This window comes from Colias philodice, chromosome 3 (assembly GCF_061535455.1).
Source record: "Colias philodice isolate Cphi_HAF_F1 chromosome 3, ilColPhil1 Martin Lab GWU primary, whole genome shotgun sequence".
Lineage (NCBI taxonomy): Eukaryota > Metazoa > Arthropoda > Insecta > Lepidoptera > Pieridae > Colias > Colias philodice.
The window spans coordinates 6943110-6966193 of record NC_143088.1 but is presented as its reverse complement, the minus strand read 5'-3'; the positions used below and the strand labels follow the sequence as shown (position 1 = coordinate 6966193).

Genomic DNA, 23084 nt, shown 5'->3' with positions numbered 1-23084 from the left:
ATCCTGTAGTTTGTATTTTTCTTTTTAATATGAGGTTCAAGAAGATTGTGTAAATATTCAAGTTTCCGGCTTCATTCTGAAATATGTATAGAAACGATCTTCATGTGATTGAAGTTCTAAGCATAGCTTATTTTCTCCGAGTTCTTCGTTTCTGATTTATTTCATGCACCCAGATTCTACGCTTTCTCTTTAATACCGACGCCAGCAACAACAATTCTGAAAGCGACGACTGGGACGACTCAGATGACATTCTGAAACAACGACTGCCCCTCAGCCCACGAAAGCTACAATGACATTTTCTTGCGTAAGAACGCAGTGTACTAACGTTCCGCAGATGTTTCGCTGTCGCAATTATTTCGCAAGGACTCGCTGCCGCATGCGATTGCAGCAGCTGCAGTTGCTAAATTGCGTAGGTGTACCAAAGGCGTAACGTCTTCGCTTACGATACGGTAAGATACCTAGGTATACTGTAGACATACATCATAATACCATGCTGGGTCGTAACATTCTCGCTATTAGGAGTTAAAGATAACCTTAAAAAAATACCTGCCAGATAGCGGAGAAGTGGGTTCGACCCAATCGTGAAGTATATTTATGTACCTATTATAATTTATAATACATAGTTGATATAATCGTACCTAGGATGTCGCTAGTCAATGCCCAGACACTTAATATAGGGATTATGTAGGAATTTTATCAAAAATAGAATTAAAGGCTTGGATTAAAAATTATTATTTGGGTCACGAAGGGACCGTGTGCAAATTACCGGACTATGGCAGAACGATAAACAACTTCGAAGCGTGAAAATACGTACCTACTAATTCATTTTCTAAGGAAAGAAATGTCATACATATAATCAAATCGTTGGAAATTTGAAATTGTACGTTGAATATTTTTTATAAGAAAAATTAGGGCTAGCTTCCGCCCGCGACTCCGTCCGCGCGGATGTCGGTCTTCGCGTGGATGGTTTATTTCTCCATTTTGAGTAACTCTGACAATGACATCTTATAAATATCTATTGGACCCAAATACGGCTAGGCCTATAATAATACGCAACGTGTGTTCGCGGTTCTACAGAACAACGTCTATGGATAAAACTGAAAAATTAAGATTAATTTTTTTTTACGTATTTTTCCAGGATAAAAAGTATCCTATTTTACGCCCAGGATAATAAGGTATAATTATACCAAGTTTCATCGAAATCGAACCGTTAGTTTTTACGTGATGCCTGAACATACAGACAGACAGACAGACAAAAATTTTTTTAATCACATATTTGGGTTTGGTATCGATCCAGTAACACCCCCTGCTATTTATTTTTTCAATATTTTCAATGTACAGAATTGACCCTTCTACAGATTTATTATACAGTAGCACCTCGTTAAGTCGAACCTCGATAAGTCAAAAACCTCCAAATCTCGAAAAAATGTCTTGTTCCCTTCCCTTCAAACCCGAAAACCTCTATTACTTGAAATTTTGTCCCTCTGTTAGTCGAAATAATCACCGAGTCCCTCCAAGCCATTTTGGTACATATTTTCACTCTATAACTCGAAAAATCAAATTTGACCTCTGTATCTCGAACATAGCAACGTTTTATTTTACAACCTTTATAACTTGATGATTTGGAATTTATTACCTCTATTGTTCGAACAAAAATAAAATACCGACTTTAAGAATTTGCCGACAGTGCAAGTACACTATTGTTTCTTAGAAAACATTTTAGGAGTATACGATAATTAATTTATGACTCACGAAACACGTGTTTGCGTTAAGTATCTGATGACGAAATTATCGATTCAGTAGCTCAGAAAACTGATACTAATGATTAAGATGACATAGAAGACGTGAATAGTACATGCGCTCCATGGGTTTCCATCAAAGAGGCAAGAACCGCATTGAATACCTTACGAAATTTTATAAAGCAAACCAGTATCTTTGAAAAAGAAGAATTTTCTGCTCTTTATATAGATTATAAAATGCTAGAGAACAACCAAATTATCTAAAGCAAAAAAAATACTGACTTTTTAATGCCATATTTTTTATTTTAAAATTATTTGAAATAATGTTGATTTATAATAAATAAAAACATGTTTGTGACCTCTGCAAGTTGAATTTTAATTTATTTTACCTCTGTAACTCAAAATTTATAAGAATAAACCTCAAACTCTTTATGTCGAAACAAAATCTGCCTAAGTCGAAATCCTCCATAAGTTGAAAACTCTATAACTCGAATTTTTTGGCGTCTCCCTTGATATTCGACTTATAGAGGTGCTACTGTATGTATAAAATTATATCTACAATCAATATCGAATCCAAAAATATAGATGCTTTAATTTTTGTCTGTATGTATGTCCTGGCTTAACTTAAAAAATACTGCATGAATATACTTAAAATTTGGTACAGAGATGGCTTAAACCCTGAGCAAGGACAAAAAATTCCGGAAATCCCACGGGAACGGGGACTATGCGGGTTTCTCTTTGATCGGACGAAGCCACTGAAATAGAAAAATAATAATAATGTATTTAGTATAGAAGGACGGTACAAGAAACATGTACATATATGTACCAATGTGAATTTTAAGATTTCGGGTTAAGATTTGAAGATGAATAAAAAATATTTTTTTTCAATAAATCGTTTATTTACATATCAGTGTTTCAGAGTATGAAAATCACAACTAAAGTTCGGCCACGAATAATGAAGTTATAAAACAAATGATCAGACTAATTATTACGTAGAGACTAATTTTCATCACCACTTGTGGTATATCACAGCAAGCATTTATAAAAATATTATAATGGCCACAAATCTTCCATACATTGTAACACCCTCACTTCGATCCTTTCAGCTTGAACTACGTACCAAAACATTATGCAGATACAGTGCATAAACTAAGAAATTATGTTCAAAACATATTAAAAAGTAATTGACCAGATTTTCAAGGAGATCACTCTAATGCTGAAATTTGACAGCATTCAAGCTGTGATTAAGACTTAGTAAACAATAATTATAAATCTACACTTCATATTTACACCTCTCAAAATCTCTAAGAAATGAGATCCTTCCTCTTTTCTATTTTAACAATAACATAAGTATGGACAAAATTTTTAATAAATTTAATACATATTTTTGAAAGATTGTATCATTAACCTTTAATCATTTTATCACGTCAATATATTTGGTTAAGTACCTACTAATAAAAGATTAAAATATCGTACTTGAAAAGAGAATCGTATACTCAACACTCTTTTTTTAGTTACATCATAATATCATATTACGCTGATTAAATAATTAATACAATTTTACAATTATTATGTATACCCACCCTTTTCAAACTACAAATTTTGTTTGATCAAAATTATGACATACCTACCTATTTATATAAATTTACAAGCATTTCACACTTAGTATTGGATAGATACATTATACACAAAAATATTGTGTTATATTGATAAAACTTACATCTTTACATTTACATAAATTCTTAATGTTTAGTCGGTGAGAATATTGTTTGTTGAAACCCTATATAGTAATGACTGTTAATTTAATGTCTAGGTTGTCTTCATTATAAATATACATACATAATTAAAACAAAGTTAACAAAAAGTCTCTTATCGGTGGCATATAATAAGCAAGTACAAACTTCGTTTTTATATTTGCTATGTTACGTAAAATAATTTCATCACAGGTTTTGTAGTTATGTAAGGAACTCCTACATCAAAAAATACACCTAGGTAACTGATCTAAGAAGGAACTATTTTGCTATCGCGCTAATATTATAATTAATGTCTGAGGTTTAATTATAAAATGTGGTTAATGCATAAAACAACATTTTATGTCAAAAAATAAATACACAGCATGGAATAAATATGTATTATATCCAATCATTGGATGTAACAACAATATTATATCCAATTGGGAAGACGTTTTGAACCTTTTATTGTTTCACTGTTCCAGCAATTCCGATCTTTTATTATAACATTGATAAAATGTTCAAATATTCATTTTACAATTTACACTTTACAGTATGATCTATTTTATTAGTTAACAGAGCATTCAAACGGGGCTAATACGAAAAGTATGGAATGTATGATGGAACCCACTCTGGATTTAAAAAATATTTACTTCACTTTCAATTGATCAAATTTTGTAAGTTACTTTTATGAGGAACTAACTAAACCTTAACCTTCTTTGCTGGCCGAAGAGCATAGTTTAATGTTACTTGTCGTTTTGTAGCTGCACGCCGAGGCTGACGTCTCCCGTTCCACTCCGCATCCATTTTGCACGCTAACTCATAATCTCGCTTCTCTTGTTGTATTAGTTTTTCGATTCTAAGCTGCTCTTGTAAAATATGTTTAACATCACAATCCTCCAAAGGACTAGATAAATTCTTTACAGCTAGACTTACCTTATTGTTATTTATTGATTCAGCACGAATGGGAGGGCTATATGTGTCTTTCTTTGAATACTTCTTGCTTCCGCTTCTTAGTCTCGCTTTTCTCTCTGAAGACACTTTACGTTCATTCATTTGTTTCTTCGGTGTTGTTTCAATTTCAACTTTAGAAATACTACCCATGGACCGAGTACGTCTAAGAAATGTCTCAGTATTATCAGTGAGCTTGTTAATATCATCATGATTGTTTCTTGTAGAAGCATTCCTTTCTCTTTTGATTGATAATGACTGAACTGCAGTCAGACTTACAGGTGCTGAGCGTTTTAACTTTGACCTCATGGTACAAGAATTTTTCTCTGAAACCTATGAAAGAACAAAACGACACATACTGTGATATATTGATAAAGTAAATATTACAGTTTTTAGTACTGGCTTTGAAATCATTGTAGACCATACTCTATGAGTAGTCTATTGAAATAAATTTGTATCTAACATTTTTAATTTTCTTGAGCATATGATATTTAAACAAATATTAGGTATCTGTAGGTAATATGAAAAATTATAAATTATTGAAGAGCGTTAAGAAAATACTAAAAATGAAATAGATAATACAATGGTCATATTTTATGGAGACTTAATAAAATTATAGAAAAAGAATTGCTTAGGAAAATTTCCTATAACAAACACAAAACGTACCTTTTTTGCCTGCAATATACTGAGAGCAATTACAAATGCAGAAGGCAATTTATTTTCCAACGAAATTTTTCTCAGGTGACAAAGACTTTCTATGTACTGAGCCCTGCTTGGTGGGCTTTGTTTTGTGGGTATTTTTATATCTTTATCTACTCGTAGGGTGGGAACGCGTAGAGGCAGGCCTCGATTGGTCATGAAGCTAAAAATGGATCAATTTAATTAGCTTTCGTGAATGACGCCCCAATCTTCGAATCAAACAATCATTATACTTTAAAAGTAAATTTATGTGACTGCAAAATTGTAATCACCGATAGAATATAATCTGTAACGCGAGATTGTAATCTGTATTAAATTTGTGATCCGTAACAAATTGCTCACAATAAATAACTCATTTTTTTCAGCAGATAATTTTTATATTGATAGGGTTTGTTTAGGTTCTTTATTTTTACTAAACTGCATGAATTCGCAATCTGTACCTAATACTTATATATCACTTAACTTAGCATTTCTAAGCTGACGGCCTTACATTACGGCCTGCTCCGTAACGGTTTTTATAATTTTGCGGTGACATATTAATTACAAAATATATTATACCCATACATTCAAATAGAAACTTTGTATCCCTTTTTACGAAAATTTAATTTTATGGTCATTGCCAAATTTCAACAACTGGATGACAACTAATTTTTAATGATTACTCACCTAGTTGGTGTTGTGCCTTCAATAGGTTTAAAATAACATAGTTCTTGTTGCATGGAGTCAACACTACCAGTTTCTAAATTCCTATTTTCTACAATATTGGACTTGTGCTGGAGAATTCCTGTAGCAGGTAGGGGTAGTGATACAAGTAGGGACTGTAAGCCATTTTTAGTTTTGACTGGATGCTTTTCATTGCATTTTTCTTTAATTGTATTGTCATCTTTCTAAAATAAATTATTGATTAAATGAAAAGGTTACAACTTCTGTATATAGTGGTGTGAATTGGCAAAGAATTTCAGAGAAGATACTCCAGAACAGGGAAGGCGAATCAAATGAACGCGCCACAATATTTTGGCAGCAACAATGATTACAAAATTAACTTTAAAGTATATACTACGGAAAAAGAGTGTGAAGTAGGTGCTAAGACTATTTGATGGTTGTCTATGGTATTATCAAACATTTCTTTAGAATAATGGCACATTGATATGCAAATGTTCATCGTCCCAGCTCTACAGTAGACAAGTCTCAGTGTAGGAGGCTTAGAATATTTGATCAAAAAAAGATTGAGCAGGAACATGACAAATGTAAAAACCTTTGATTAATCAACTTCATTACTATACTTACATATGTGTCAGAATAACCAGAAACAATTTTATTTCTCTAAAGGAATGTCCATGAAAAAACTAATATGAGTTACAATTATTGTAGGAAAAAAAGCTGAAACTTAGTTAATTTTAGTTAGGAGGCCTGCACTGAATAATTTGTTTGCAAAAAAAAACAATACTAATATATTTAATGAGAGGTTGTATAACATTTTGTTTTAAGATAATTTTGGGGCTTGAATGTATTGGCCGATTAAGAAGAGCTGGAACGTCAACACATTTAAACATTGCACATGTGTAGTCTCTGTGAAGACGCGCGCGGCGTGACGTCATAGTGCATACGCATCATGAAAAGTCTGTCTGTCTCTCTCGCGCGCAGACTAGCTTATGAGGGTGAAGGGACAATTATTATTGTTTTTATGTTGCAATTGTTTATAAATACAGGGTGATGTAATGACAAAGACGTTAGGTATATCTACTATGTACTAACTATATTCGACGAGATACTTTGCGGCACGCGGATAAGAATATTTTTTTACTTTACCTAGGTTAATTAATTATGTAATCATTTTAATAAGTTTCGTAAACAAAATGTAAACGCCGTAAGTTAAAATTTTCATACATAGCTGAACAATACAGCTTTTATTGTAATGTAGCCTTATGTCTTACGTGCTACGGTGCTAGGGTTTCGCTTGTATTGTTTCTTGTGAGTGAGCGCACGTGTTATTTGTATTGTTTATATCGTTATGATTGAATATGACATGAAATTTAATTATTATTTGATAATTGAATGATTATCAATACTATATTACAATTGATTATGAGAATAAATAATTAAGTTCATCGATTGAGTTACTTTTAAATTGTAATTTTACATATAAATTATGAGAGCTTTCATAATTATATTCATCTACAACGCACTCATTTTGCAATTCAAGTCTACAATAATTAAACTAGAGTCGCATTTATTTTTGAACATACTGTATAGTAAAATTGCATATGTGTGAGTACTGTGAACATGCCAGCTTTCCTTAATCGGCCAGTAAAGAATCAAACATTTATGTGTATACTCTTCTGAAATTGATCTCTACTTCAAAACTTAATATATTTAATATTTTACTAATAAAGATGTGTGATGTGAGAAAAATGTAAAAAAAATAGTTTTATTTACCTTTATTGTGCAATTTTTTCCATTTTCTTTATTCCAAACATCTTTAGGTCTCTTTTCTAAGCAATCATTAGTGGATTTGTGAACTTCAGGTGAAGTCTTGCTTGATGATTTTGCTGATGGTTCTTTTAATACTGATTCGTCAGTACTTGTATCATCAGTTATTATTGAACTACTGAAAACATGAGGCAAATTATCATCAATCTGTATATAATAAATAAATAAAAGATAGTAGTGTTAGTTATGCCACTTGGATCAGCTGTATGGATCATCTTTGATTTTTGGTTATTTGCAATACGTCTCCACTGAGATCAGGATGATCTATATAATAATAAGGAATCCCCATATGTGTTGTTAAGCATTAAACACCAATAACCCATTAAGCCCCGAACGGCCAGATCCAGCCGCGACACATCACACAATAGATTTTCTATTGTGTCTGTGATTCCGGGGCCTGATGGATTAATAATCAAATTGTGTGAGGAAAAATGGCCACCTACAAAGATACAATATCTGTTTTCTTTTTATTTAACAAAAATACAATTATTCCTGATAAAACCTTAAGCATACATACAACAGACAAAAAATAAATTGAATTGATTTACTTTGTAATCATTAATGCTAACAAGTTTTAAATGTTTAACCCTTCAGCTTAAATGAAATGTACAATGTCACTAATTTTCATTAATAGGCTATTTGACAAGGTTTTGAAAACTGTCTCAAATTATTAAGATACGTTTATAGAGCACACAAAACACATGTTTCTTAATTTTTTGTAGTTATTCATTGAGAAAATGGAAAATAAAAACATGATATTCAAATACGCCGCCAAAACACAATTTTGAAGAATATGGCGTCTCGCGACCATGGTGACGTCACAGCGGCGTAAACATCAACTTGCTCCTAGTACTTATCGTTCGTTTTTGTTTTAATTATAGTATAATTAAGTTAATCTGTTTAAAAACCAGAAAATGAGTTCTTATAGGTGGTGTGTAGTTCCTGGATGCAGAAATACAACTATTAAAACCCCTGACAAACTATTTATATGTGCTCCAAAAGATATAAAAATGCGTAGAAAGTGGTTGCAGTTAGCTCGCAGTAATCCAAGTGATATTAGATATATCAATTAAAACAGTTATATTTTTTTGTGAAGACCACTTCGATGTAAGTATGGTGTTGAATACCTAGAAGGCAGTTTATTTTATTTGCAATACATAGTATAAATCGTCTCATTACTTACCTGCTTGAGGTAAGATAATCTTTATATATAAAAATGAATCGCAAAATGTGTTGGTAAGCGCATAACTCGAGAACGGCTGAACCGATTTCGATAATTCTTTTTTTATTATATTCCTTGAAGTACGAGGATGGTTCTTATGTAGAGAAAACGTAAATATTATGTACCACGGGCGAAGCCGGGGCGGACCGCTAGTGATATATATAAATTGATGATGACGTGTTTGTATTGATATTGAAAATAATCAATACAAACACGTCAATCCTATAAACTGGATGGCTGAAATGAAAAACAAAGGACTTAATCTAAAAAATGTATACTTCATAATTATTGTGCTATTGTGATTCATGTTTGTAGGTACAATTAACTAAAAAGGTAATGAATGACGATTGAAATATTAACTTACGTAGCTGTTTTCACATTTTTCAATTGAGGAGCGTAAAAATCTTGGTTGTTTTTAAAGAACATGCCAACCATTATAGCGTCCACTTAAGGTAGATTTCTACTGTCTGCTTTTTCGAAATTAGGTTCCATGACAAACAAAAATAAGACATAAAGAACAAAACTGATTACAGACACCTTGAATCACAAGAAATAAGTTATACAAGAAACAAAACCAAAAGCGAAATTCAGCAACGACGTGAGTAAACGTTGGGATCACTTGTTATTTACGCCGCTGTGACGTCATGGCAGATGCAGCCAATCATGGATGTTTTCGGTCACGTGGTAATTTTAAAAAATATGATGTTTTTTCTCGACGATTTATAAATAAATAAGTTATTATTTATATCATTTATTAATTTAAATCGCTTCAAAAACCTTATATATATATGGATTACACAAAAAAGTAATTTATTTTTTATACTGTCAAATAGCCTATTGGGTTATTTAAAAGAAAAATATTACTTACTTCTTTGAAGGTGTCCTTAGTTTAGTTATGTAACTATCAATAGTCAAAGATTTCAGTCTGGATCTATTACTTGAAACTTTAGTAATTTTCTTTTTTACAGTTTTAGATTGTGTTACATTTTGCTGTTCACAGTGCTGCTGTTGCTCTTCTTGTAATTTTTTTGCTAGCATTTCATCATGTTTGAGACTTTCTAAATACTTTTTATGAGCTTCTTCCTCTTCCTCTTTAAGTTTCCTTAAAACATTAAGACAATTACACAATTATTTTTTTACAAAAATCTAAAAATCACCTGTATTCTTAGCACTAAACCAAATTTAAAGGAAACCACAGCAGATACTAGCTTTCAAATAAAAAAAGAAATATCAAATCAATTCACGAAATTAAAATTACTACATAAGAAAAACAAGGTTAATTGAGAACTCCTTTTTTAAGTTTGTTGATAACCATAGAGCCGGCATAGATATGGCGGAGCACAATGCAGATCATTTTTTAACCAACTTCAAACAAAGGAGGAGGTAATTTAAACCAAAATGCTTTTGTTAAGTCACTCAAAATGGAATACAAGCTAAACCAACCAAAGCCAATTGATTTTGATGCTTTAGTAGTGAGTTTGTCGTAAAAGTGACGTTATATAGAGTTTACACTGTATTTGCATAAAAGAGTAACATACATACACATACATCCATCCTCACAAACTTTCGCATTTATAATATTAGTAGGAAGGATAGGATTACTAACAACATTAATTGAGAGTAAGTTGTATTTTGTAATTTAGTAATCAAAGGTGCAATGGTATTGTGACTATTGTAAAAGCATTATGGGAGATATCTGCTGGGCATATTTAAAATTATTTATTAGCAACAACTTCGCATGGCTGAATAGTGAGTTATTATTTCTATTTTAATGAATAAAATGTTATAATTTTGACAATAATGCCATGGCTTACTTTATTAATACTACTGTCTCTTGTATTTGTTTCTGTTCAAGTTTTAACCTCTCGGCACGTAAACGTTGCAGTTCTGCTTCATACTCAGATCTTATTTCTCCAGGCTTGCTTAAGCGTGGCAATTTGATTTCTGAAAAGTAAGATAAGTTTAAAGTAAAAACAAAGTTTTATTTGGCTATTGGTAATTTTTAATCTATACTAATATTATATATTACTAGCGGTCCGCCCCGGCTTCGCCCGTGGTACATATGAAAAATAGATGTTGGCCGATTCTCAGACTTACCCGATATGCACAGAAAATTTCATGAGAATCGGTCCACCCGTTTCGGAGGAGTATGCAGACTAACATTGTGACACGAGAATTTTATATATAAGATAAAGCTGAAGAGTTTGTTTGTTTGTTTGAACGCGCTAATCTCAGGAACTACTGGTCCGATTTGAAAAATTATTTCGGTGTTAGTTAGCCCATCCATCGAGGCTATAATTAATATATCATTAGGCTAAGATCAACAGGAGCGGAGCCACGCGGCCGAAACCGCGGAGCGCTAGCTAGTGGATAATATTTTAATAAAGAAGATGTCAATGAGGTTCCTTTTTTTACCTGGGGACAGGCCTTGGATATCCTCTCCTTTTACTTTTTTGTCTACTTCTTCGGGGAATTTGTTTTGGATGAAGTTCCACAATTTACTATTCACCAAACTTTTTTGTTTTGTAGCTGTTCGGACCCAAGAACCAATTCGTAAGCGACAAAGTGGACAACACAAAGCATTATTTTCAATGCTACCATTAAAACAACGTTGGCAAAAGTCGTGATAACATGGTAATGTTACAGGCTCAATAAGAATTGACTGACAAATCGAACATATTACATCCCTAATTTCCAATTTTTCTAATATTAATAATTTATTTTCATTCCTACACAACCGCTTCTTTGACTTGGCCGCCATTTTTGTAGACATGGGTAGGTAATGCGTGTAATAGTACAAAAGTAATATCACTTTGACACGTAATGCAACATCACGCATTACGCATCAGTTACAAACATCACTCGCATCACTCACTTTTTTTTATTTTGTTTTACATTTGCTTGCGTTCATTATAATTATTAACAAACAACATAAAGTACCTACGTGGCCAAGTATGAAGGAAAATCAACTACATTTTTTAAATATTTACTTAAATTGTAATTTTACGATATGTAATAACTAATAAGTATTGCAGTTATTATTGCTATTTTTCAATATGATCTGTAATACTTCACATATCACCATTAATATAATATAAACATTATAATATTATTAATGTCATCATTTCATTAAAAATCGATCGGGTAATGTGTGATGTTACGGAGTAATATCACTTCCGTGGAAGAGATGCGTGATGTTGCATTACTATTTGACGTACTGTTTTGCGCATGTCTACATTTTTGACGTTGTTTTTCTTTTTCTGGCTGTGCTAACTGCTAATAGAGTTCATTTTACCGATTTTCAATTTTGACACAATAATTTGACTTTTTAATTTAATTTTTATTTATTAAAAATCGTTAATTATTCATTCAGTTGAATATTTGAAAGTTGAATGTTTCGTATGCAGTCATAATTAAAATTATAAAAAATAATTGATTGGAAATCCGTGGGAAATCCAAATTTTTATTTTTTCTCATTGCTGAAAAATCAATTATTACATTCACTATAGGTTTTACAGTACATTATTTTAAGCATTAATGCAGCACCAGAAATTATAATTACATTAAGTTAAAGTTATGCTCAAAATGTACTTCACAGTTTACAACAAAGAGTACTATACAGTTATAAACAGACGTTCGAATTTGGTACGGACCGCACCGTGACCTTGGTGCGCTCCGGACCATATTCGATCGTGTGTACAGTGGTCCGCCGGACATAATTATTATTATTGACGGTACGGTTGGTTCGATGGTTTTTTCATCCGAACTTGGTGCGGACCGTACCAAATTCGCGCGTGTGGACGGGCGATCGCACCGGACAGCGCATTAGTCATAGACTATATACTTATTACAGCTTTAGTCATAGTTCTACCGCCAAACAAAACGGACGTCGGTCGATCGTTATCAATGGCGATGGCGTCGGATGACGTGGCTAATACTGAAAAAAGATTAATAATATAAATTTTAGAACTCTACAAAGATTTATGATATGACTGCATATGTCTGAATGAATCCCTGTCTTTTAAATATAATTTTGCCCATTCTTTTCTCTTCGTTTTCTTCTTTTCAATGGTTGTAACTTGTACTTGTACCAAAAGAAGCCTTGAACTGAGGTCTACATGTGAAAAAAATACAACATTCTAACCACGAATTTATTACGAGAAATAGATTTTCAAGGAATTCGGTTTGACTTTTAATGAGATTACTATGATCAATGCTCGAAATATTCACAAAAAAAGGAGATTAATTTGTATTAATTTGATATTATTGAATTGTCTTATAAATCTAAGATATTTTTTTTGTTCAGTTAATTTATTACATATAAAGATTATGTACCTACATATAATAATATATTGAAATATCGACTATAACTAACGACTAAAACATAAACAAAAACTTGGTAATAGATAGATGATATATATAATTTTGTTTACTAGGGACAACCCTGACATTCTTTGAAAATCTATATCTCGTAATAACTTCGTGGCTAGAATGTGGTATTTTTGTCACATGTAGAACTCAGTTCAAGGTTTCTTTTGGTACTAAACAGAGCTTCTACTAACGCCTGCATATAATATAAAAAAATAAAGACGAAAATCAGTAAAAATTACAATACTTTCGCCGCTATCGACAATATCGAAAATTTCAAAAAGGGATAATTTGCGCCTTTAATCACTTCATATATTAGCAACGTAATAAATTATCTAGTCACTAGTGTATCTATTTTTTTATACGAATTTATTTAGCTCAGTCGGCCGCGAAAATTCCAATATTTTAAATGTTTTTTTAAAAATCGTAAATTTAATCATAATTTTTAAACAAAGAATATTTTCTTTGTGCGGCAATGCCTGGACGGATAGCCGAAACCAATTGAATATTGAAACTGTAAAGGCGAAGCTGCAAATTAATAAAATGTAATTTTAAATTATCGTGAAAAGATTTTTATACATTCGCTTTAGAAAATGAAGAGCTATTAAAAGCTGTTTCTTCCAACAGCAAATATAAATGCCAAAAATAAATTTTATCTATTTAACATTGCTGTTTTAATTATCTCCCGTAAATTATTATTAAAAAAACAAAATACCCGACTGCACACTAAATAAAGGGAAATTTAGAAAAAATATTATTATGTCTTTATCCCGTGGGACTTTTAGGATAAAATGTATCCTATGACACTCCCGTAATCAAGACAAATCTAACGATACCTCATACATCAAAACCCATCAAGCCGTTTAGGCTACAGGTGGTCACAAAGGAAAAGACATACATACATACTTACATACACTCGAAAAACATTACCCTCCTTCTTTGGCAGTCGGGTAAAAATAACTAAAACTCGTATTTTTGATGCTGTTAACCCTTAAATCCTGGCATCTTAAATACTGGCAACCCTAGGTGCGGTGCGGTCGTGTGGCGAGTCGATCGCACCGCACGAGTACGGTGGTCCGGTCGCACCAGTTCGAACGTCTGTTTATAATTTAATAATACGGCATTTACAATCGGTAAACGTATTCATGAACGCAGTTCTACCAACATTTCAGGCGAAGAAGCCATGTTGATATTTTCTTTCTTTTTTCGTCTTGTACCGACTCACATGTATTTGAGAACGAAAACGCTATTGAAAGGAACCACGAGAAATATGGTGGTTAGAAGTGGATTCTAGTTATCAGTGTTCTTTTGTTCTGATGATTAATGGTGGACTGAAATGTAAATGTTGTCTGTATGATATTGTTAACATTGGATAAAACTTAACGAAAATGTCTTCTATGCATTTCGTTGTTCATCCTTTACCTGGGACAGAGGATCAACTGATAGATAGGTAAGCCTATTATCCAACTTTCTACATGACTCCATTACGGTTGTAGAATTTAATCCGATATTTTAGGGAAGCTAGAAAACACATCTTAAACATATTTTGAGAAAATTGTATCTTCGACGATGACTTGTTCGGATTATTATAGTTTTTTTTGTACAAAAATAATTTTTTATGAATTAATGATGTTGAATAAATTTTGTCTCCCATAGCAAATTTTATGAAAAGTAGCTTTTTGGATGGCCTAACGATGATCATCTACATTCTACAATGATGTTATACCTAGGTCAATTTGCGAACCCCGGTGTATTTTATTTTAAAAATATATATAAAAAATATGATGAATGATGTTATTCTCTTACAATAATATAAGTATTCAGAGTCAGCATAATTTAAAAGACGTTTCAGTTCTATGAAGCTCCAGTGTTCCTAAAATAAAACACTGGATAGCATGGTGTATATGTTAATAACAATGCCCTAATTAGGTTTAGAGCCCAAAGGAAGGAATATATTATGTTCTAAACATTCATTGCATAAAATTTCATGACTTCATTTAATTAATTGCTAATGAGTATATAAACTATTGTTAAACTTAGAAACTACTACCAAAATTCAAATCAGTATTCTTTTTATAGATTAAACTGAAAAAATAAGTCAATTGATTCTTAAAAAAAAAATCTTTCAAATGGTCTATATTACCTAACTAACGAATATACCATTATTAGATTATTATATTACATATCCATACAGAATTTAAATTAAAAACAAATCTAAATCTATGAATTAAGGAATAATTGCATTAGTGGAGAATAACTAATGTTATACCAGTATTTTGGTGTTGAAATTGAAAAATTGATGTTCAATTTTATTTTCCCAGAATCTAGAGATATTTATGTTAATAATAAAATTTAAATGAGATTGTTTTTTATTTGATTGTTCATTGTTTACAAAGCTTATTTGTATTCACTTGTTGTAGGCTTAGAGAGGTTGCTGAGAGATGGAATAGATTTGGAACAGGTGCTGGCTCCCCAGCATTATGCTCTTTGAGAGGAGTGCGTGCTGTGGCTGCTGGTCCTGCTCATATAGCCTGTTTACAAGAAGATGGTACAATATGCCGGGCTGCATTCTCAATCATACCTGACAGATTGGATTTGAGCAAGGCTGATGCAAGTAAAAATGGTGGAAATGGTGGCGGTGGAAGCGGAGGAGGTGGGACGAGTGGAGGAAAGCAAGGAGGAAGTGGTAGTGGTTGTGGCTCACGTCAGCAGCCACGCACAAGAGCAAGAATTATGAGAAATTCTATCAGAGCAGCTCCAAGCTCACAAGGTACAATACATGTTTTTTATTGTAAAATTTTCTTTATTTTATTAGCAACTAGCTTTCCGCCTGCGGCTTCGCCCGCGTTTTCAAAAAAAAACCCGCATAGTTCCCGTTCCCGTGGGATTTCCGGGATAAAACCTAGCCTATGTCACTCAGAAATGATGTAGCTTTCCAACAGTGAAAGAATTTTTCAAATCTGCCAAGTAGTTTCGGAGCCTATTCAATTCATACAAACAAACAAACAAACAAAAAATCAAACCTTTCCTCTTTATAATATTTGTATAGATATACATATATAGTATTTTTTTTTCTAAGTTAATATAACAATCCTGCTAGAATATTCTAGAATTTAACTACAATAGAACAAAGAAGATTTTAATATGATTCATATTTTGTGTATAACTTTCTATTAATAATTAAATGAATAAGTAATTACAACTTTTACTACTAAATACAATAAATAAAAAGCGTTAATTGTATGGTTGCTTCAACTTTATGCTAACCAATTAAAATATGGATTATGTGATATTCCAGATTCTTAATTTATCTGTGTCCTAAATGATTCAAAATAATTTTGCATTTAATTATTTTGATTATGTTATTTCACATTTTGTAATGCATTGAAATTCATAATTCAAGTCAATACTACTTACTTTCAGTGATACACATTATTATAAAATTATATCTCTACAAGTATAATGGCACCTGTATAATAAAAACTAAAAAGGCTCACAGTCAAAAAAAGTTTTTTCATTAGTTGCTTTTCAAGATTTAGAAATAATTAATTTTCATTAAAAAAAATCAGTAATTAAGTTTTTATGCATAGTGGATGACCTGGGTGCACATAGGGTATTTGAAATGAATAAAACACTGACTTATTATTTTTAATTACACAATCTTTCACAATGACTACATATTATGAATCAGATGTAAGGATAGTAACAAAAGTAATTAAAGTATTAAACCAAAAAATACTATATTTCAGGAATATATGTTCAGAAAAAATTAAGCTTCTTTTATGATAATGATTCTAATAATTATTAGAAACACAAAACATTGTAAGAATGTATGGATGCTTTTTCCTCTTTTAAAACAATTATTGATAGACAAGCACATAGGCTATTTTTTTTTCTGGGTTCTATACAAGTGAAGCTAAATTAGTTTTTAAGCATGATCAATATAACAATTAAAAACATTTACAATACATAACAATACAATATGATATATTATACATCATATTGTATTGTTATAATACATTTAATGAATAAATAAACACCTAGGCACACATAAACCACATTGTTCATTAAGTTTTTTTTTTTGAAGTTGTTATCCTATTTTTTTGTAATTATTACCATTAAATTCTGTTCACCCTTTCTAGAATTGTGGTGTTCTTTGATTGTGAACTAATATTTAATTCTTTAATATACAGAAGAAACATATTATATAGATGTAAGTATCAGGTTGGTGCAAATGTGGATGTGAGAATTGTATTAAGAAACTAAGAATTCCAATAAATGCATTTAATACTGTTCAAATTTTTATCCAATTTAGTTATACATTATAGTGTTACCTTAAACAATAATATTTCGGCATTTCTTAAGTTCGGGAGGCTCTGGAATCTGTCCTATTCAAATGTTGTCCTGGCAATTTTTTTAATAATTTCCCAAAAACCGTGTTCTGTTTTGAAGAAAATTAACTATTATTTAAGTTAGTTACTTTCTTTTACCATTCAGATCAGAAATACTTGAAACAGTATGTAGTCATCAAGATCTATAAAATCTAATCATTATAATAGCAAACACCAATCCTTTAACAATAATTTATACTGTATTCATTGAAATATTAACTTTAAATAATATAATTATTAATATTTTCTTTCAAATATTTGATGTGATATTTCAACTGAAATATATAAACCTAAGATTATTTCTGCACACAAATAAAAATTAACTTAATATTAAACAAAAATATGTGATGTTCTTAATTTTAATTTTTTTTTTAATTTCGTCGTAAGACCTGCTACTAATGTGTCTTGTTTTTTTTTATACTTACTTTTTCTATCTTCTTTGGTACTTCAACGTCTACCCTCTCATTTCTGAAACTGATAAGATTTGGCTAGGTAATGTTTACTTTTATTACTCCAAATGAGGGTAACCTATTAAAAACTCGAATTTCTATTACCCGAATCTTAAAACCCCGAAAACGGTTGTTAGAACTTTTAAAAGACAGATGTAATGAATGACAAATTTTTAAAATTCCTTTTTTAATTTCCCAGATGAATCAATTTCCAGATGCACCAAAACCAGATTTTTAAAAAGTATTTTTTTGTTTCCCGTATTCTCATAATCCAGATCTCATTATACCAGATTCTCAGAATACTTTTTTTTGTTTCCCATCGTACCATTTTCCAAATAAACTATTGCCAAATTTTCATAATCTTTTTATTTGGTTCCCATATAATCGTATAACAGATAAACTATTGCCAGATTTTCATAATCTTTTTATTTGATTTCCATACAATCGTGATTATACCTTTACTATCGACTGAAAATAAACATTGTCAGTAAGTAAATTTATTGTTTAACTTGTCCATTACAGACCGGTTTTAGTGTCAAAGTCGACTCAGTAGGTTAGGTTTGAACTACGACCCCCACGCTAGAACTGACTCGCTATTGTTTTACTTGCCTATTACAGAAAGGTTTAAGTATCAAATTCGACTCAGTAGGTTAGGTTAGGTTTGAACTGTGACCCCCCATGCACGAGCCGAGCGAGCGAAGCGAGCGTGCCGCGGCAGCGGCCGGCGAGTGCCAGAACCGACTCGCTATTGTTTTACTTGCCTATTACAGAAAGGTTTAAGTATCAAATTCGACTCAGTAGGTTAGGTTAGGTTTGAACTGTGACCCCCCATGCACGAACCGAGCGAGCGAAGCGAGCGTGCCGCGGCAGCGGCCGGCGAGTGCCAGAACCGACTCGCTATTGTTTTATTTGCCCATTACAGAAAGGTTTAAGTGTTAAATTCGACTCAGTAGGTTAGGTTAGGTTTGAACTGTGACCCCCTACGCACGAGCCGAGCGAGCGAAGCGAGCGTGCCGCGGCAGCGGCCGGCGAGTGCCAGAACAGACTCGCTATTGTTTTACTTGCCCATTACAGAAAGGTTAAAGTGTTAAAATCTATTCAGAAGGTTAGGTTAGGTTCGTGCTGCGTCCCCCTGGAAGGATTACGTTTTGCTGGATATCGTTTATTTGAATTTCAAAAATCTGGACATTGTTTGTCTGGATATCAATTAACTGTATTTCAAAAATTTGTGTTTTGAAAATCTGGCTTTCGTGCATATGGATTCCGGTCATCTGGATTTTGTGCATTTAGATTTCGTATGTCTGGAACTCATTCGTCTGGATTGTAAAACGTCGTACAAATAAAGAAATGGGCAAATGAAATTCGGAGTTGCGATTATATGGCAAACAAAACTTCGAAATTTTAAAATTCGGGGTTATGAAAAAATGTCCAAACGTTTTCTGGATTATGATATTCGGAATATTAAAATTCGAGATTAAGATAGGTAACCCCAAATGAGCTATACTTTCACCTCTTTAAAACTATTACACATAACAAGTCACCCTGTATATTTGCCCTCTAAACGGCTAACAAAGAAAGGCAAGACAGATGTGAGAGAACCTGAACTTCTCATTCTAAACTCCGAACGGCAGAAGCGCCAATCCCTGTCACCTCGCCACAAGGTGCCTTGAAAGGTGCTTACATTTATTATAATTATTATTTGTTTAGGCTCAACAAGTCGTGCAACTGGCGTTATAATTGGTGCATCGGGGTCAGGCCGAGTAGTGTCTGCAGTACCTGCTCCTTTTGTGCCTGAAGATCTGGTCACTCAAGCCCAAGTTGTATTGCAAGGAAAAAGCAGAAGCCTTATCATACGGGAGCTGCAGGTAAATATAAAATAGTATTGCAATCTCAAATCTTTATTTAAAAAGAAAACAGTAAATAGTAAATATTTTTTTACAGAGGACAAATTTGGACGTGAATCTAGCGGTGAACAACTTGCTGTCGCGTGACGACGAGGAAGGGGAAGAGCCTGAAGGCGGTGAGGGTGGCGATGGATATGTGCCGGAGGATCTCATCTCACTACTCGATGGCGGTTTCCACGCCAGCCAGCAGGACCAGTCTGTCATCATCGACGCAGACGCCATGTTCTCCGAGGACATCTTCGGGTACGCGGCTATCAGAAGGTACACCTGTCAAGCTACGCTCCTTGGCCTCTTATGTCCTCAGCCCTCAGTGTTGAATGTAGTCCTCAATCCAATATAGCACGCAAAAGCTTACGCAATTTCTGTTTTTGTTTTTTTATTGTTTTTCTTATTAGTACTTGTAACTGGAAGTCATGGTGTCACATTGCAAAGGGTTTTTATTCCCATCTGTATCACTAACTGTTATTTATATTGTTATTTTTTTTATCTTTTGTTCTCGCACATTTTGTAGTCTTTAGTTTAAATAACAGTTACTGGTATTTTGGTCACAGGAAACCCAGTTGCGTTGTGATTCCATGGCGTGTTGAATAGTCATTTAATAAATACTAAGTAGTTATATTAACAGTCGCAGTGGGGGTGGCGGTGGTAGTGGTGGCGGCCGAGCTGGCGCCAGCCGCGAGAGCAGCAGCTCGGCTCAAGAAAGACCCTCGGAATTCAGTCGCTGGCGTGAACGTCAATACTTTGGACCTCGCCGATGGCTCGAATCTGCTCTCCGTGATACTTCTTGGGACAAGGAAGGGGGTATGATTATATAAACACTGACATTGTTATATTTTTACGTTTTATCTTTTTTTATACTTATTTGTATGTATGGAATGCATCATATTTCATTTAAAATATGTTATGTTTGCAGTTGAAAACAAAAAGAAAGATTCTGCAATGACAGCTTCACCTCTTTGGGTATCTGAAGAATTGGAGTATTGGGATAGCAATATTCGTTTCACACATATTGCAGCAACTTATAGTGAATTGATTGCTGTCTCTACCCATGGACAGATACATCAGTGGCGTTGGGCTGACCCACATCCATATCAAAGAAATGATGTATGTTTTTAATATAAAAATGCCTTGTTTACTTAACCAATTTTAATGCAAAAAAAATATAATTAAATATTAATATTCATTAATTATTTTCTAGACTTTGGGTAATATCGCCTATCATCCACGTAGCACTTATCTTGGCTTACTTTCGGGGGAAAGAATTGTGAATATCAGTGCTGCTGGTATAAGAATCTCGGTTTTGACTGACTCTGGACGAATTGCAACATTCTTGGACGAGTCTATTGGTATGAAGATAATTTTTTTAATCGTTAATTTTTGCTATCTGCTCTAAGTTATTATTATACAAACAATTTCATTCGTAGCTCACGCACCTGGCGCTACGCGTTTGGAGCATCCACTGCAGACATTTACAGAGTTTGGTTCAGACAAACCAATTTCTCTTCATGTATGTTCACTGTATACTGTTGCAAGATTGGACTCTGGAGCATTGTATTGGTGGTATGTTTAATATTAGATTCCCTAAAAAGTAACACGACCTTGTTTTCATAGAAATTTGATACATTTATTTAACTAAAAATAATGTTTCAATATGTATTTTACTATTTGTAGGGGTGTATTGCCGCTCGGACAGCGTGCTCGACTTTGGGAAAAACATCGTGCTCGATCTCGTAAACAACAGCGTGGCCACTCGTCGACTACTCCGCAAGATTTGCAAGCAGGACAAAGTGTTACTATGAAAAATGCACCTATGTATCAGCCAGGAGCTGTTGGTAAGTTCATTAAATTTATGTACATAAATTTTTGGGGTTGATTGTTCAATTTTACCTATAATTAAATAAGTACAAGGATAAGTATTCAATATGAACTGATTTATTTTTCAGGATTTAATATGTCAACTGGAGTGCCTAAAGTAGGTATCCTACAAAATGCTGCATGGAATCTATCTGACACTTGCAGATTTAAGCTCCTACCAGCTCCACAGCCTGATCGCTCAGTATCTGACAAGGATAAAAGAGATTTACAGGTTTGTTTTTATTATGTTACTGTTCAATATGCGGGTGCAATTTTTACAAAAGTAAAAAGTTTACATTGAAACTATTTTTGTTCTAGAACCAATCTCCTCTCACTGTATCATCCGTGAAGGCATCATCGTCAAACAGTTCAAATAAGGACAATGCAAAAGATAGCAATAAAGATATGGCGGACCGTTTGGACATGCCGCCACCACCAAGCCCTGCGTCTTCTACCTGCAGTGACACCAGCACATCACACAGTAAGTATTATAGTAAATATTTCTAGGACAGTGCATGTCAATTAATGTTAATTATTTTCTAAAATAAATAAATAATGCTTTTATTTTAGAAAGGGCAAAACGTGTCACAGTTCGTGGCGAAGAAGGTTCTTCTAATGATGGTACTAAACGTGACGAAGAAGAATGGCCGCTTAAAGAAGTTGTTTTCCTTGAAGATGTTAAGAGTGTGCCACTTGGTCGTGTGCTTAAAGTTGATGGAGCATATGCGGCTGTACGATTTCCTTCAGTTGGAAAGGATGGAAAGGAAATAATTCCATCTACCCCAGATGATTGGACAGCACTTCTACAAGATTGTCGTTTAGTTCGCAAAGATGATCTGGTTGCTGTTAAATGGGGTGCTGGTGGCTCAGCTGGTCCTCGCGGACCGGACTGCTTGCAACGATCTCCACGAAAAATCGCACTTCCACCTGAACTTCAAGTCATTACTATTGCTGTAAGTATATATATTTTATAAACAACTAATGGCCAGTTTTTTTTCACTATATTTATACATATGCAGTTTAGCTTTCCTGTGAAATAAAATGGCAATCACAAATAATGAATCGAAATATTTCCTTATTCGAAAAGTGTAAAAAACGCTATCAATCATTATCTGTAAATGTTATCAAACTAAAACATTTATTTATTCAATCAGTGCTGGAAGCACTTTTGAATCGTCACAGTTTTACCATTTACCATCGATTCGGAAAGCAGTAACTATGGAAAAGAATCTGCACTAAGAGCGCTTAAAATTTATGCGTTTCGTGCGACAGTTTCGCGCCGCGAAG

General features: G+C 33.0%; 2 protein-coding genes across 15 annotated transcripts in view; one reads left to right on the top strand and one right to left on the bottom strand.

Moving 5' to 3' along the window:
* Window positions 1-2297: 2297 nt before the first annotated feature.
* LOC149489732 (uncharacterized) lies at window positions 2298-11592 on the bottom strand. Of its 4 annotated transcripts, none has more exons than XM_089714468.1 (8): window positions 11247-11592; window positions 10646-10775; window positions 9700-9933; window positions 7556-7727; window positions 5786-6006; window positions 5087-5282; window positions 4406-4753; window positions 2298-2494 (listed from the first exon to the last, which is right to left on the bottom strand). In XM_089714468.1, exons 1-8 carry the CDS (start codon window positions 11590-11592, stop codon window positions 2462-2464), a joined length of 1680 nt encoding a protein of 559 aa, XP_089570594.1. In that variant the 3' UTR covers window positions 2298-2461. The 4 variants fall into 4 exon arrangements, with proteins under 4 accessions (XP_089570594.1, XP_089570593.1, XP_089570589.1 ...); XM_089714467.1 differs by lacking the exon at window positions 2298-2494 and adding an exon at window positions 3067-4333; XM_089714463.1 differs by lacking the exon at window positions 2298-2494 and having other exon boundaries at window positions 3067-4753.
* Window positions 11593-14385: 2793 nt separating this feature from the next.
* hyd (E3 ubiquitin-protein ligase hyd) overlaps window positions 14386-23084 on the top strand; it is a 35411-nt gene continuing 26712 nt past the window's right edge. For 7 of the 11 annotated variants that reach the window (XM_089714417.1, XM_089714420.1, XM_089714413.1 and 4 more), the window contains exons 1-12: window positions 14386-14649; window positions 15620-15969; window positions 19747-19904; window positions 19981-20204; window positions 20557-20744; window positions 20857-21047; window positions 21142-21289; window positions 21368-21503; window positions 21615-21775; window positions 21887-22029; window positions 22116-22278; window positions 22368-22750. In XM_089714417.1, the coding sequence (XP_089570543.1) occupies window positions 14588-14649; window positions 15620-15969; window positions 19747-19904; window positions 19981-20204; window positions 20557-20744; window positions 20857-21047; window positions 21142-21289; window positions 21368-21503; window positions 21615-21775; window positions 21887-22029; window positions 22116-22278; window positions 22368-22750 (2307 nt within the window). In that variant the 5' untranslated portion in view covers window positions 14386-14587. The remainder of the gene's footprint in view (window positions 14650-15619; window positions 15970-19746; window positions 19905-19980; window positions 20205-20556; window positions 20745-20856; window positions 21048-21141; window positions 21290-21367; window positions 21504-21614; window positions 21776-21886; window positions 22030-22115; window positions 22279-22367; window positions 22751-23084) is intronic. The other 4 variants (XM_089714422.1, XM_089714416.1, XM_089714421.1 and 1 more) reach the window with 3 other exon arrangements.

Coding starts and splice junctions, on each gene's coding strand:
- LOC149489732 (XM_089714463.1), bottom strand. CDS start 11,592: ATGGCGGCCAAGTCAAAGAAGCGGTTGTGTAGGAATGAAAATAAATTA. Junction 6,007..7,555: donor GAAAAAATTGCACAATAAAG/GTAAATAAAACT, acceptor AATTTATTTTAG/AAAGATGACAATACAATTAA. Junction 5,283..5,785: donor GAAGGCACAACACCAACTAG/GTGAGTAATCAT, acceptor ATCCATTTTTAG/CTTCATGACCAATCGAGGCC.